The sequence below is a fragment of the Thunnus albacares genome, chromosome 13, assembly GCF_914725855.1.
Source record: "Thunnus albacares chromosome 13, fThuAlb1.1, whole genome shotgun sequence".
Lineage (NCBI taxonomy): Eukaryota > Metazoa > Chordata > Actinopteri > Scombriformes > Scombridae > Thunnus > Thunnus albacares.
In genome coordinates, this window is record NC_058118.1 from 18,608,527 (window position 1) to 18,622,645 (window position 14,119).

Consider the following 14,119-nt stretch of genomic DNA (forward strand, 5'->3'; position numbering starts at 1 on the left):
ATTCAAGTCAAGTCAAGAACTCTGGCTGCTCAAATAGGCTTGGTCAAATTCAGACACTAAAATTCAAGATATAAGATTCAGATCTGACAATATGGGATACCAAGGAAAAGCAATCGAGTCAGAGTGCAATCGATTTGACCTCTGGTTTATCGGGTTATATCAGTCACAAAGTGAAAATCAGACCATACAGTTAAGAATGATGCTTTTCCAAGTCATATAATTCAGTGTAATGAATGCAACCGTATTTACATTTCAACATTAAGCATTCAGTCGTGATTACATTTTGGTATTCAGTCGCTGATATAATTCAAATTATTACGGCAATGATTTGCATACTTGTCTCTCAATGTCTTTCAGCAGTGATTCTCAGTTGCTGCAGGTGAACTAACTGTCATTGGGGTATTTTTTTCCTACTGTAGCAAAAACTTTGAATAAATACTATTAAATAATGCAAGCTATCAAAACACAGATTTCGTATTTCCTACATTTACAAGCTTGTGTGCCTGACCCAGCTGATTGACCAAAACCAATTTAATTGTGAGGAGATTTTGATTTCAGTTCATTGTAGTTTATTTCTTATAGCAAATTTAATAGTTGAGGGGAAAAGAGTGGGCAGTATGACATTCCAGTAGCCTAATCATGATTACACGCTCAGAGCTTTACTTGACCCTAAAAGGACCCCAAACGGGACTTTGTAAACTCAAAACTTGAGATGACGTTTTTTTTAATTAAACATGCTTGGTTTGATGGTTGAAGAGGCTGTAGCAGAGTTGAGTGCAGGTTTAAAACTATCAATCCCACCATGTGTGGAGGTTAGCAGTGGCCGACGAAGACACGTTTTGACAGATTCCCCAGCAGACAGAGTTTCAGTGTGGAAAGGGGCGTTCACCGGCAAGTGTCAAACTAACAGCTACGTCAAGCTCACACAGAGAGACCAAGAGAGACAGGAAGCTTAAGTATTCAGCCTTAAAATAAAAGCAAAATACCCCGCTTTGATAAGAGACATAAATAAAAAATCAAATTGCGCAGGGTGTTTTGCGCGAATTGGCAATTAATCCACATTTATATGATCCAAAAGCGCTTTGAATAATCATTTTCCTCTATGTAGGCTAATCACATAACGTTCATAATGACAGTGGCGATGAGAAATGTCTCACGTGGCTGAAAGGACGAGGCGGAAGTGCAGCTCCTGTTCAATTTAGCTTGACGCCGTTCAACTAACTGTCCGCCCTGCCCTGCCTGACTTCGCAGTTGAGTGCGCCAGAGCAGCACGGTTGTATTATATAACTTTAATGTACTCACGGGTTTAATGGCGCAAGAGCAGAATTTTGCGCTTTAGATCTTTCTATTCGTTGCGGATTTATCCCGGGATCGCGAGCAAGTGACGGATCGATCACTTTCCCCCCTACCGGCGACGAGCGTTAAAAGTTATCGACAGATCGGCGCACACGGTGGATCTCGCCAGCTCCAGCTAGGTCAGCGACGTTGTTGACTTTAGTTGCAAAATAGTTGATATTGCGGAGGATGTTTTTTTGCCATACGGGGAGAGAAGCAGCAACAAATCCGGTTGACACCTCACCACGCAACGTTACCGCGCTGGAGGCTTTTTATTTGAGAGCTTGACTGTGTGGACGTTGCGTTATTTCATTTTTTCCAACTCGGTGTGACGGGAGATGACCTAACCGGTGCAGCACTTCTAATATACAGGTAAGGTCTACTTTGAGATGGAGCCACTTGTTCTCTCATTATGTCGCTGTGATGACATTATAAGAAATAAAAGAAGAAAAAAAGAAAAAAAAAATCAACTGGTTGTTCCCTAGAGGTAGGCCGATGATGAACGTCCCCCTTTGGTGCGTTGTAGGCGCACTGACAACCCCGCACCGTGTCGCCACTAGCGCCCGCAGGAACCGTCAAAATTTTTTGTGCAACAAAGAGAAAATGTTGCACAAACTTCGACGGAACGGCTGCTTATCAGGCTCTCCGGCTGTAGGCGTGTGATCAGTGCAATTTCCCAGCGCAGCCAACAGGTTGCACTAATGCTGTAATGTTGTGTTGTGCTGAAAAGTACAGTACAGCAAGTCAGGAAACCCCGAACTTTTTCAACTTCGGCATGCCAAGGACCTCCATTACCGCCTCTGAAATGCATTAGATTAACAACATCAGTTTGAGAAGAGTGCAGTATTGATTGCACAACAGAGCCGTCTATGGTGTACTGTGGGTGGGGGAAAGTCAAACCTATGAACAACAGAGAAAAATCATTCTAATTTTCCAACCAGGGAGTGAGATAAAGGTGAAAGCATGTTTCATTTCTGAAGAGTAAACAAGACCCCACAAGTCATTGGACCTCACTTTGAGCAGCACAGTGCAGCAGTGGAGGCGCAAAGGAAGTGCTGTAAACTGCTGTCCATATAGCACCATGCATCTTATGTATTGAGTAATGTATTGTAGGCACAATGTGCCGTCCCCTGCTTCAATTTAAAGCTAAAAACATAGAGCCGATCGGGCCACTTGCATTGATCAGAAACTTATCCCGTCGCCATGAACTGCAACGCGTTATTTTACGGTAACAGCAGATGAAGTTCAACATGCTCTGAGTGACAAGTGTGTGTGAGTTTGTGTAATGTATAGCAATGACTTTGAAACAGCAAAAGTGTCGCAAGTTACAGCTTGCATTTCTGCCCCTCCAGATATGGCAATATCGTTGTTAATGATCAACAGATACATGAGTGAGCTGCAGGACTCTTACGTGCAGAAAGGTTACTATTGCAGAGTTTGCAACCGCATGTTTCTTTAATTTTATTTCACTTAATGTCATTTTTCAGGTTTTTAAATAGAGTTTTAGCTGAATTGTTAATTTGTACTGTCTTGCAAAATGGAGATAGACAGTTGCTGAATGCTGCAAATGCCCAGAGGCCCATAGTGGGTTAATCTCTTTCGACAGATGTATGTTGTTCTACACATGCTTGTCTGTAATGTGGGACTGTCAGTAGCTCTGCTTGAAACAGAAGTTATGCCCAGGCATGCCTGTCACTTCTTAACTCTCTGAGTTGAGAGGAGGGCATAGTTCAAAGAAAAAAACATGAACATTACAGTCATGTGTGTTATGTAATGGCTGAAGTCTGCTTTCTTTTTCTGCACTGATGTAGGTCATCCTGTTTGTGCCATTTGTGCCTCTGCCATGTTGCTCCAGACTGGGTGTGAGTGGAGGTGATGGCCTGTTTGATATGGCTGCTGTCATTTCTTGAAAAATAAAAATAAATATTTAAAAGAGCAGTGTAGGCAGAGAGGCACAGTAGTAGACCGGAGCCTTGCACTGCTAATGTTTTTAAACTGCGCCATAACACATTGTTAATGCAGATGTTTCAAGATGTTTACTACTGTGAAAGATCAATATTAACTTTCTTTTTTTTTTTTCTGGATTAGACTGCATACCTTATACAGCATCAACTCTGTTTTTATAGCCTAACCTTTGTCTCTTCTCTCTCTCACTCTGTGTGTGTTTTTGCCCTCTTTGAATCATCACTATCCTGTCAGGATAAAAAAATGGATCAGGGTGGACTGAAGCGCAACGGTAATCGAGACGACAGCCTGACATTTGGGGAGACAGGAGCCGGAGTATGCAGAGATACAGGTGACACAGCTGGTTCACTGCTCCAGTCTGCGATGCACCTGCCCAGCCCTGGGTCTCTGCCCACAGTGTCCCCAAATGGACGGGGTGGAACCAAAGACCAGGGGCAGCTTGGAGGCCTCTTTGAGTCCCCTCAGCATCATGTCCTGTGCGAAGGGTCAGACATGAAGGAGAGTAAACTCATCAGAATGCAGAAACCACAACAACAACAGCAGGATATTGGTGTATTCAGTATGGAGGGGGACTTGCCGTTGTTGAACCAGAATATTTCCGATTTAGATAGGACGTCCACCTCTGTCATCAATACCTCGGACACCTCCATCCTGGGCAACCTCCCTCTGCCCGACCTTTTTTCCCAGCACATCAAGCAGGAGGGGAATTTTCCTCTGGATAAGGACTTAGGAACTTACAGCGGACACACAGGTGCTGGTCCGTGTGATTTGGATAGCAGTCGCCTAATGGAGGACAGCGAGATTTGGCAAGACCTGGACCTTCCAAGTTCGCTGCCAGAAATCAGTGATTTTGAGTTGGATTCAGAAGTAGCACACTTGGATAACATCCTACATGACAGCAGCGTCAGTGGCGTTCCTGCCAGCGGCTTGCTAAAGGAAACAAAGTCTCTCATGGGTAACGAAGGAAACTGTACCAATGTGAACGGCACAGACAAGCAGCACCACCCCATACACCATCATCATCACCAGCAGCATCAGCAGCATCACCTCTTACAACACCAGCAACAGCAGCTTCACCATCAACATCAGCAGCCCCCATCACTTCTCTCCAGTGTTATGATCAAGGAGGAGAAGGATCCTGACAACAACTCTTTCATTCACATCCGCACTCCCGGTGTGGTCAAACAGGAGAAGCAAGAAAGCACTGGTTTCTGCCAGTCGCAGTGTCTCCAGAGCAGCATTAGCTCTCTCCATGGGGGAGGCCCCATGCCCTCACCTATGGCCATTGGCGCAGGAGCTGGCTACCACTACAGAGCCAACCCACCCTCCACAGTGGGCCTACAAGACCAGAAGCCTTTTGGCATGTACTCAAACCTGCCTCCGGTGGGGGAGAGCTGGGTCAGTAGGAACAGGTATGGAGAGGCTCCTGGGATACAGAGGGGCGACGATGGGCTCCCCTCCGCCGCAGCCCTGGCAAGTTTCTCTGTCAACTTCTCCAGGTAGGTCTCATGGAATTATTTTATTCCTGCTCTGTTTATTTTTTGTCTCTGTGGCGGATTTGGTGTTTGCTTTCATTCATGGTATGCTTGATTTTTTTGTGTGCTAGGAAGGGATTTGCTCTGCTCTTAAAATGTTAAAAATATGTCAAAACTTCAGTGCAAAGGAAAGAAGAGTTGAAGATGACTGGTTGTGTGCTTAGCAGTGATGCGTTTCTCGGAGTACAAATCTAGACTCAGTGATCATCTTTGCTGCCTTGTCTAAAACCAGTCTGTCAGATCTTTCTGTCAGATATTCAGATCAATAGCCGTTAACAGTATGGTGTTAAACTTATGGAAGCCCATAGGGGACTTTATTGAAATGATAATGTAAACTTGAAAATAAAAGTCCACAACAGCTCTATAATTTCTCACATATGTATACATTATTTGACTAAAAGTGAAAACAGAAAAGGTGTTTGACATTTAATTTTCAAAGTCGTACCCCGCTGTACAGTGGACAATATTCAAATGATAATTCAACTTAAGTCACAATTAAAATTAGTATGCAATTTTCTAACTATTTGAAAATGAAAACGTCATTTGACATTTTATTTTCAAAGACTTATTCAAATGCAATAAGCGAAACAGAGCCCCCAGTCTGTCATTTACATTTATATGTCACCATGCTCTTTTGATGTCAAAATGAAAATGCAGTCTCAAGTAACACATAGACCTACATATTGTACGTGGGAAATTATAAAGCGATTGTGGAATTACCTTTTCAAGTTTACAGTTTCATTTTAACAGTCAAACTCTATGAACAGGCCAGCATAATTTTTTTATTTCACAAAATTTAGGTGAAGAATAATGATTTAAAAAGCTTGCAAGATGTGACAGTTACAAATTGATTTGAACATAAAGGGATCATAAGCTAGACCTGACAGTCTAGAGAAAGTACAGAATTTTATTTTCTCCTCAATTATTATTATCTTTTTTTTTGCTTTTAACTTCTGCACTGCGGCTCCAGAAGGCACAAAATAACATCTGTTCTGGTCACTGTCGATGCTACTGAAATTAAATCAAATTCAGAGTGATGTATCAGGGCACTTCAGTTCCCCACAGGACACCTTGAGTGTGCATTTGGGAAATGAAGCTTTTAAGCCCGAGTCTTCCAGTGTGATTCTAGCACAACAGAAACATCAATTTAATAAGCCAAAAAAGTGGTGCTCAGCTGTTATGTATTTGTGTGGGACATTTTTCTTTTCTTTTTTTTTTTTGAAGGAAGTGCTAGCACCCTGGGGTGGAGGGCATCTGGCTCTTATCACCTCGACTAGGGCGACACAGCAGGGAACGCATTCCTCTGATTCATCCACATCACATCACATTTTAGGAATGCCAGGAGAAATGAAAACTAGCAATAAATGATCCTTTATTTCGCAGGATTATTGTCAGAGGAGGCAGATATGAGAAAAGGTGATGAGTTAGTTGAATAGTTGCCAGGTTACAAGGTGGGAAAAGAGACAGTGTTGAAAAAAAGAATTGGGTTTAGTTAGTTTTGTTTAGTTGTGCTCACTTGAGATGTTGAATACTAATCTAAGAAGATAGTTAAGCAGTTAACCATCTTTAGTTTTTTTAAAAATATGTAACTGAACAGCTTTGGTGATTTCATAACCTCAGACAGTTTTTTTTTACTGATTTTGGTTTCTCTGAATGGAAAACTACTATTATTTTGGCAAAATTGTGAAATTGTTCTCGTAACTCATGATTTGTCAACTCCCTGGGTTCTTCTGTTTTTCCAAAAAAAAAGTGCTTGTCATAAAGATATCACAGAGTTATGTAAATGTGTCATCCCACAGGAAGTGATTCATTTAGAAAACATGATATGTGCATTTCAAAGGATGCAATATGATCATATTTAATGTGGGAGAAATGAGTCCTGTGAGAAAGTGGCGTACGTGCGGCGCAGTGAGAATGAGAAGCGTCTGGTGGGCACGCCTCACTTTCAGCTTGGAAGTACTAGCTGACAGCTCAATTGGCTGTGAGTGGAACGTTGAAAGAGAGAGATTTATTTACAGTTTTATGAGATTCTTAGTGAATACGGCTTGAATGGGTAGATCACAAGATGGCGTTATGTGAGTCAGTACTGTCCTTCTGAAAGAGGCGTTGAGGTGTTTGGCTCAGTCTGCTTTGTAAACAAGTCAGAGATGAACATGGTATGGGTGTCAGCTACTGTTATCTCGCTGCTGTCAGACTGATATGCTCCCAGGTTGTTGTGCTGTTAACCAGTTTAAACTGTGGACAAGTCTCTTTGTCATGGTTCATACAGTATGTGCAAACCCCAATCTTCTCTCGTCACCATCATTTCAAGTCTTTTACACATAAATATACACATACATATAATAAACTATAGTAGATGTTATTGCTACCACAAACACGGATGACAAAGCTTTGTAGAAATTAAAAATAGCGGATTAACATGCTGCTATTTCAATCAAGTGTTCTTTTATTTTACTTTTCTGGTCAAGCCAACACAGTCAACAAGAGCCAATAACCTTTGCCACACTGCTGTTGTACCCGAGCTACTTCCTGGTATCTTGATGCCCGTTGCATCAGTATGGTGTGTGTTTTCCTACTGTGTAGATCTCATGCAGGGCTTTGACACTCTGCACGGCCTGAGCAGTGCTGTGTAAAAAGCCTTACTAAAAAAACAAATGAAAACCACAAACCAACGACAGAATAGACCAACAAACAAGCATTGTTGGGCAATGATTAAGTATTCTAATTCCTCAAATTATCCTATTCTCTGACTCTCTGATCAACGTTTTAGATTACCAAATGCCCTGCAAAATTAAAAGCAGACGTCTGCAGACTTTTTATGATAATGCAGTTTAAGTTTGATTGCATTTAAAATGCGGTTTTGCTTAAGTTAGGAGATCGATTCAAAATGTAATCTTACTATTGTGAGGGCTGCAGCTAATGATCATTTTCGTTAAATCTGCGGATTATTTTCTCAATTAATCAATGAATCATTTGGTCTATAAAATGTCAGAAAATTACAAATATGTTCAGTTTACTGTCATATAAGATGAAGAGAAGCACACAGTCCTCGCAGTTGAGAAGCTGGAATGAGAGAGTGTGTATTTTAACAATTAAGCTCTAAGTGTTAATAGTTTTGTCCGTATCATTCAGTTGTAGACTAACAGGTTTACTGTAATTGTAGACCATGGACAACGAAATGTACAGAAGCTGTACACAACATAATACAATTCAACACGACAAAAAACAACAAAAATGTAATGCACCTCTCTGACACAGTGTCATAAAAGGTGAAGATTGTACATTATAAACTGGAAAAGATAGTATTTCTTTGCAGTGTTGTACTAGATTGCATTATACTATGTGTACTGAGTACATCTCAAAGTATGGATGAAAACAGAAAAATGACTGGCTGCCTGGTTATCACATGAGTTCACATAGCAACAGACTCCATATACTGTACTGTATATCATCGAACTCACCTAGCTCTTCTATTGCAATTTTCAGCACACTTAGAACACAATTTGGCCCAATCAGGTTGCTTGGCTCAAACCTCTTGTTATGTAACTGATAATCACATAGACAAATGTTGTTGCTTCATGCCTGGGGTTAAATGAGGCCCTTCAAACATTATTTAAAATTCCTTGAACAGCATGATACTCATTTCATTAAGTAGATATTCAATTTTTACTTCTTACATGCAGGAGATGACTTATAACTACACACTACATTGCTCTCTGTATATTACACCTGTTAATCTTTTCATCTTTTTGTTGCTAAGTTTAAAATCTGAGTCATGCTGACAGTAAAAAGGGTTAAAAGGCTCTTTTGCTGTGCTGGGTGTGTCACACCTCTTCCTAACATACAGTGACCGGGTGAACTCCAGCAGATGGAGTGCGAAAAATTGTCCAGATATATTATGAGTGATCTTGCATCAGAAGGAAGGGATGAAGTTTTTTTTTTTGTGGCGCCACTTGTGATTTCTTCCTCTTTCTATATAGTCGGAGGACAGTTTGCTTACTTGTAACTCCCTACAGGTCCCCAATTTCCTTCCAAACCTCGTCCTTTTTGATGATATCCTTATAAAAAGGATGCTGTTCATCACACAAGATGTGCCACTTCTCAACCTCATAAATTAGCCTCTCTTCATCTTTGTTGACTGCTGGCTGGAGGGGAACGGAAACATCAAAGACGTTGGCGTCAATTTTGACCAATAAAAATAGGTCGTAGGTGGAGCAAGTGGGCGAAACAAGCGACACGTCGCTTAGCCTATTCGCTGACACATGGAGCAGGTTAGCAAATCTTCATTGGGAAAAATTGAAACAATCTGATGTTCGCTCGTTTGTATCACATCTAGTTAGGAAGAGGTGTCAGTGTGTGCCAGAGCAGAGCCGCGGATGGCAAGACGGACTGTGTGTATGTGTGTGTGTGAGTGTGAGTGCACATAGAGAGGCTGAGAGGCCACGTGTACAGATCTGCTCTGGTGTGCTGCTGGTGCTGCCTCTCTCCTTAGACTGTCACTCAGTCTCTTTTTTTCTTCTCACCTACTCACCCGTGATGGGCCCCTCAAAGCTCTCCATGTTTTGCAGAGTCATGCAAAAGCTAGACACACAGAGATGTCATGCAAACACACACACTCTCTCATGATTGAAGTGCACTGCAGATTGTGGATGAGAAACGTGTGTCATTCTTTATTTTTACCAGAAAATTGTGCTTTTCTTTGAAGTTTTAGGCGTCTTACAGTTGATGTTGAATGCCAAATGAATAATTTTTGCTGACGCTTCAGGAAATAGTTGTAACATTGTGTTCTGCAGACCAGGGTTTGCTGATGCTTCATGGTAATGATGTGGTGATTAAATGAACCTCATGCTCATCTTAAAAAAACATTTCAGAACATGTCAACTTCGTAGTTATTTACGGTGCCTTTAGAGTCTAAAATTTACTCAAATGTTTGAGGTCATTCGGGTGCAATGGACACCTTTTCATTTAGAACCTAACCTAACACTGATAGAGATAGTTTTGTAACAGTGCTCCGCATGCATGCAAGATATTTATTCCAAAGTGGAATATTTACTATTTGGGAAAAAAACATAAAGAGGAACAACTATTATTTTTAGCTGCAACCAACAGTTTTTAGAGGCTGATCACAGTGCAAGCCGCATCTGGTCTTCCTCCTGGATGGAAGTCACAGAATATAATGCAGATCTCACCACAAAGTAGACGGTCTATTCACAGTTTTGGAGACTGATCCAAGGGGCCAACACAAGGGAGAAGTTATGCGGCAGAAACGTAAACATGAGTTGTAGCGATGGATTTCAGTGCTGGTGGAGAGTGTTCCATAAATGAGGATTAGTGAGTTAATGATTATGGTGATGCAAAGGATGATTATTATTATTATAATTGCGTTTTAGCTACACCTGGCTTGATGCATTACAGTTGCATTTTTGTGGCTTGTGAAAACTGCAGGTAATGAAGCTATCATCTTGTTACTGAGAGTCAAGACTATGTGTTGGAAGGCTTTGTTTCAAGTTGGTGGGTATAAATTTATTGAAGTCAAAACACACTGAAGTAAAGTCAGGTAGCTGGATTGAATCAAATCATAATCTGTCACTCATATGAGTAGTAGTGAACACATAAATACCTCCTAACTAGTGAGCTGACACGCTAGGACTGGGTGAAAATTCAACGTTACTGTTAATTGACTTTCAGTAGAATCGACTTGTGATTATCATATCATAGTATAATTTTACAAAATACTATTGTCTAAATTAATGTCTGCTTTAATCATGTTCAACAAATCTCAATCTCTACATTGAATTTCAAGTTTTACTGTAAGTGTCCTCGATAGTCATTTCACAACAGGTAGATAACACAAACTGAAGCCAAACTAGGTCAGACTTATGTTTGTTGACTCAATTTCCTGGATTTGTAATCTCTAAGATTATGCCAACCTCAATCCACATTGTTTATTTGAGTTCCTGCTTAATAGGCTTACTGATAAACTTTGCTGTATGCAAGGCTACATTTCACAGCTCATTGCCTTTCACTGTATCTTATTTTTAATTATCACTTGGAAGTTAGTTAACAGCATTAGGCCTAAAGATCTTACATGTTCCGTGTTCCGTGTTACTGCTAAGTGTACGGAAATGTTATGTAATGCCCTGTATTATTCTGTGTAATGGACTTGTTAGATGGCCCCTAAATGGTATTTTCAAACACAATATCTCTCTGAAGATCAAGCTTTTCTATACATGTAGCCAAACACAAAGTAGATATTCTAGTTCTGATCATCAGCCAAGATGTGTTTCCCAACAAGATGCGCCCCCCCCCCCCCCCCCCCCCCCGCCCCCCTTACGGCCTACTGTACCAAGTCTTTGAAGTAGGTTTCAGTCGGGGTCACTGTAGTGCAGAGTGTGAAAGGAGGCCTAGGCCTCTTAGCAGCCAAGCTGTTTCTTTTTTAAGGCTGTTTTGGTGGCTGCCGCCTTGTTTACGCTGGTGTTGAGTGTCGTGAACATATCCAAGGCCTAATGTAACAGGCCACATGACGGATTTAACCTCTTTTTGCAGGACAAAGCTAGTCTTTTTGTTCAGGGCAAAAAAGAAAGAAATAGATGGGAGAACAAAGTAAAAGAGACACTTTACTATGTTTTGCATACATTAGCCCTCGTTAGGTTTTTATCCCTCGTACTACTCTTATTGATACTTATCGGTTCAGTCATTTATCAATACTCTTATCTGTTCTTTTTTACTCATGCAAAAAAAAAAGAATGAATTCAGAACAAGATTAGAATTTATTTATATTTTAATACAACAAAGTATTGTTTGCAGAGCAGCAACATCAATGTTTACAACAGCAAAGTCACTATATAAACTCAATAAGATATCTCCCAGGAAATGTAAAACCCAAATAAAATAGATAATATTTCTTACATTTCAGCCTAACAAGTGTGCTACAGTTGTGTAAAACAGTGTAAAACAGTGGGCAGTGGATGGGAGACTGTGGGCATAACAGTTGAAAATACTTCTTTTCTTCAACTGTGTGGTTTTTAAACAAGTGTTTTAAAAAGCTGCTCTTATTGGCTTTTTACCCCGAAAGGTTTTATTGCACTTAAAATAAAGATCGTAGTCGTTGTCATTTGAATAAAATATATGCCATGATTTATTTCTTCCCACCGTGGCCTCTCTGCTTTGCTGTCCGCTGTGTTTGTGTGTGTGTGTGTGTGTGTGTGTGTGTTTTGGAGGAGCTCAACCTCGCCCTTGTGTGAACCACCAACACAAAGAGCAGAGGAGAGAAAGCCAAGAGAGGCAACGCTGCATGTGCAACCTTAAATCACACCACAACCATATTTGTCTTTAAATACTGATAAAAGAATGCACCATAAAAATCCCACAAGTTCTTAAAAATTTAGAACTGGCTCTAATTCAAATCTCGGTTTCGAGGGGCATCCCCAGAAGGTTTTCAGGAAGGTTTTGAATCAACTCTGTTGAATTCTGAAGCTGAGGTTTGTGGTGTTACTGAGCAATTGTTTTGTTGCTCAACAGGAATTTACTGTACAGTAACTGTGTAAGTGCTCAACTGTGCTATCACTGCAGGGTTCAAATCTTTTTTTCATATTGTGTTTTTGTGGGTTTTTTTTAAATTCAACTTTATCAATCTTTGTAAATCGTACTTACAAAGACACAATAGTCAAAACAGACTCATACCAGGTTGAATTTTTTTTTTCAGTCATGTCGATTATTTGTGAAATTTCTATTTTAAACTTGGAAAGGGGAGTTTAACAGTGGATGGAGTTCAGTTGTCATAAAGGGACCTAAGTATGGAACATTGGCCACGTAATAACAGGTGGTTGTACTACATGTGTTATCATCCGTGCTGATTTGAAAAGCCACTTTCCAAATTGGTATAACGTAAACTGATTTTGTGCAACATTGTTCCTCTTTTAGACCAAAGTGAAAAAACGGTCTCTAAAGCTTCCTGTTATGCCAGCATTATTTTTGTGAATGGTATATTGCTCATGGGTCTCTGAAAATCTAATATGTTTTCTTTTTGTCTCTGTAAAGCAATTAGAGCTTATTTGCTTATTTATTATTTAAATTCTGCAACTCATTTGCTGCATGCAATTGATAAATATTACACCCACACTCTGTGTATTATGAAACACACACACAAACACACACACACACTCACAAATGCCTCATTGCACATCATGTGATGGCTGCATATGGTCTATGAAGTTATAGTTAGCATTTCTTCGTGTAGACTACCAATTCTGAGAATGGAGTACAAGATCCTTGTTGGATAGTCTCAGCAGGATTCTTTCTAAGCCCGTCCATGTCTAATGAATTATGCGATGGCCATCGGCACTATGCTTTAAAGTTCCTCTGAGTACATATCTGCGGGTATGTCATAAATCCCCCTGCTTTCGATGGCTTACTTACTGATGTAACCTAGCTCAGCTTGCAACAATTGGACAAGACGGTGACAGCATGAAACAGATAATTGGGCCTGTTTGTGATGGCAGCGGTCTATTTCTTTCTCACCAATTCCTCCTCTGTGACATTCACATGAAAAATTCTGTGAGCAAACTGTGCATGGATACGTCAGGAGAGAGCATAAATATAGCTCCAACTGAACTGACTCACTATACTCTTAAAACAGAGGATTGAGTTTGTTATATTTGGCAACAGCTCTATCAGGAAACAGGAAGTGTGGAGTCTAGTGGCTATAGTGGCTCAGGCCGCTGCGCCTTTGGCCAGTTTTGCCGAAGTGTCATTATCTACCAAAAAGGAAATTATTAGTATTATTATTATACACATTGGTTTTATTATTATGTGGGGTAATGTGCTCAGGAGATGTGGCTGATTTGCATGTTAACCTGAAATTACAACAGTACAGGATGACAGATTTTTAACTTGTTCTCATTAATCAGTTAATTAGCATAGAGCGCATCACCACATGGCAGTTATATTTGTCTTTTGTGTTAGTTTTCTTGCAGTGGTAAAGTTTATTGCTGAAGCGGTGTGACAGTGCACCAAATGGCTTATTTCCCAGAAAGCGGTGCTTTGCAGAAACAAACAAAAGGACTCATAACCAACTGTAAAATTTGTGTTTTTCTTAAGGTGTTTTAAAATTTGCATAAACTAGAAAAACTGCAACACATCTCAGAGTTTCCCACAGGAAACTGATTAGTGATGGTGTTAAGCTACGCTATGCTCCGCCTCCCCAACACCACCACCTAAAAAAAAAAAAAAAAAAAAAAAAAAGGCTTTATTCTCCACCCTTGTGTCGTTCATGCACAAAATGT

General features: G+C 40.4%; 1 protein-coding gene across 3 annotated transcripts in view; it reads left to right on the forward strand.

Moving 5' to 3' along the window:
* The first annotated feature begins 1,213 nt into the window (after positions 1-1,213).
* The window catches only part of LOC122994928 (glucocorticoid receptor-like), a 76,456-nt gene continuing 63,550 nt past the window's right edge, over positions 1,214-14,119 (forward strand). For 2 of the 3 annotated variants that reach the window (XM_044369724.1, XM_044369726.1), the window contains exons 1-2: positions 1,214-1,707; positions 3,535-4,799. In XM_044369724.1, the coding sequence (XP_044225659.1) occupies positions 3,544-4,799 (1,256 nt within the window). In that variant the 5' untranslated portion in view covers positions 1,214-1,707; positions 3,535-3,543. Of the gene's footprint in view, positions 1,708-3,146; positions 3,208-3,534; positions 4,800-14,119 lie in introns of all 3 variants that reach the window. The other variant, XM_044369725.1, reaches the window with a different exon arrangement.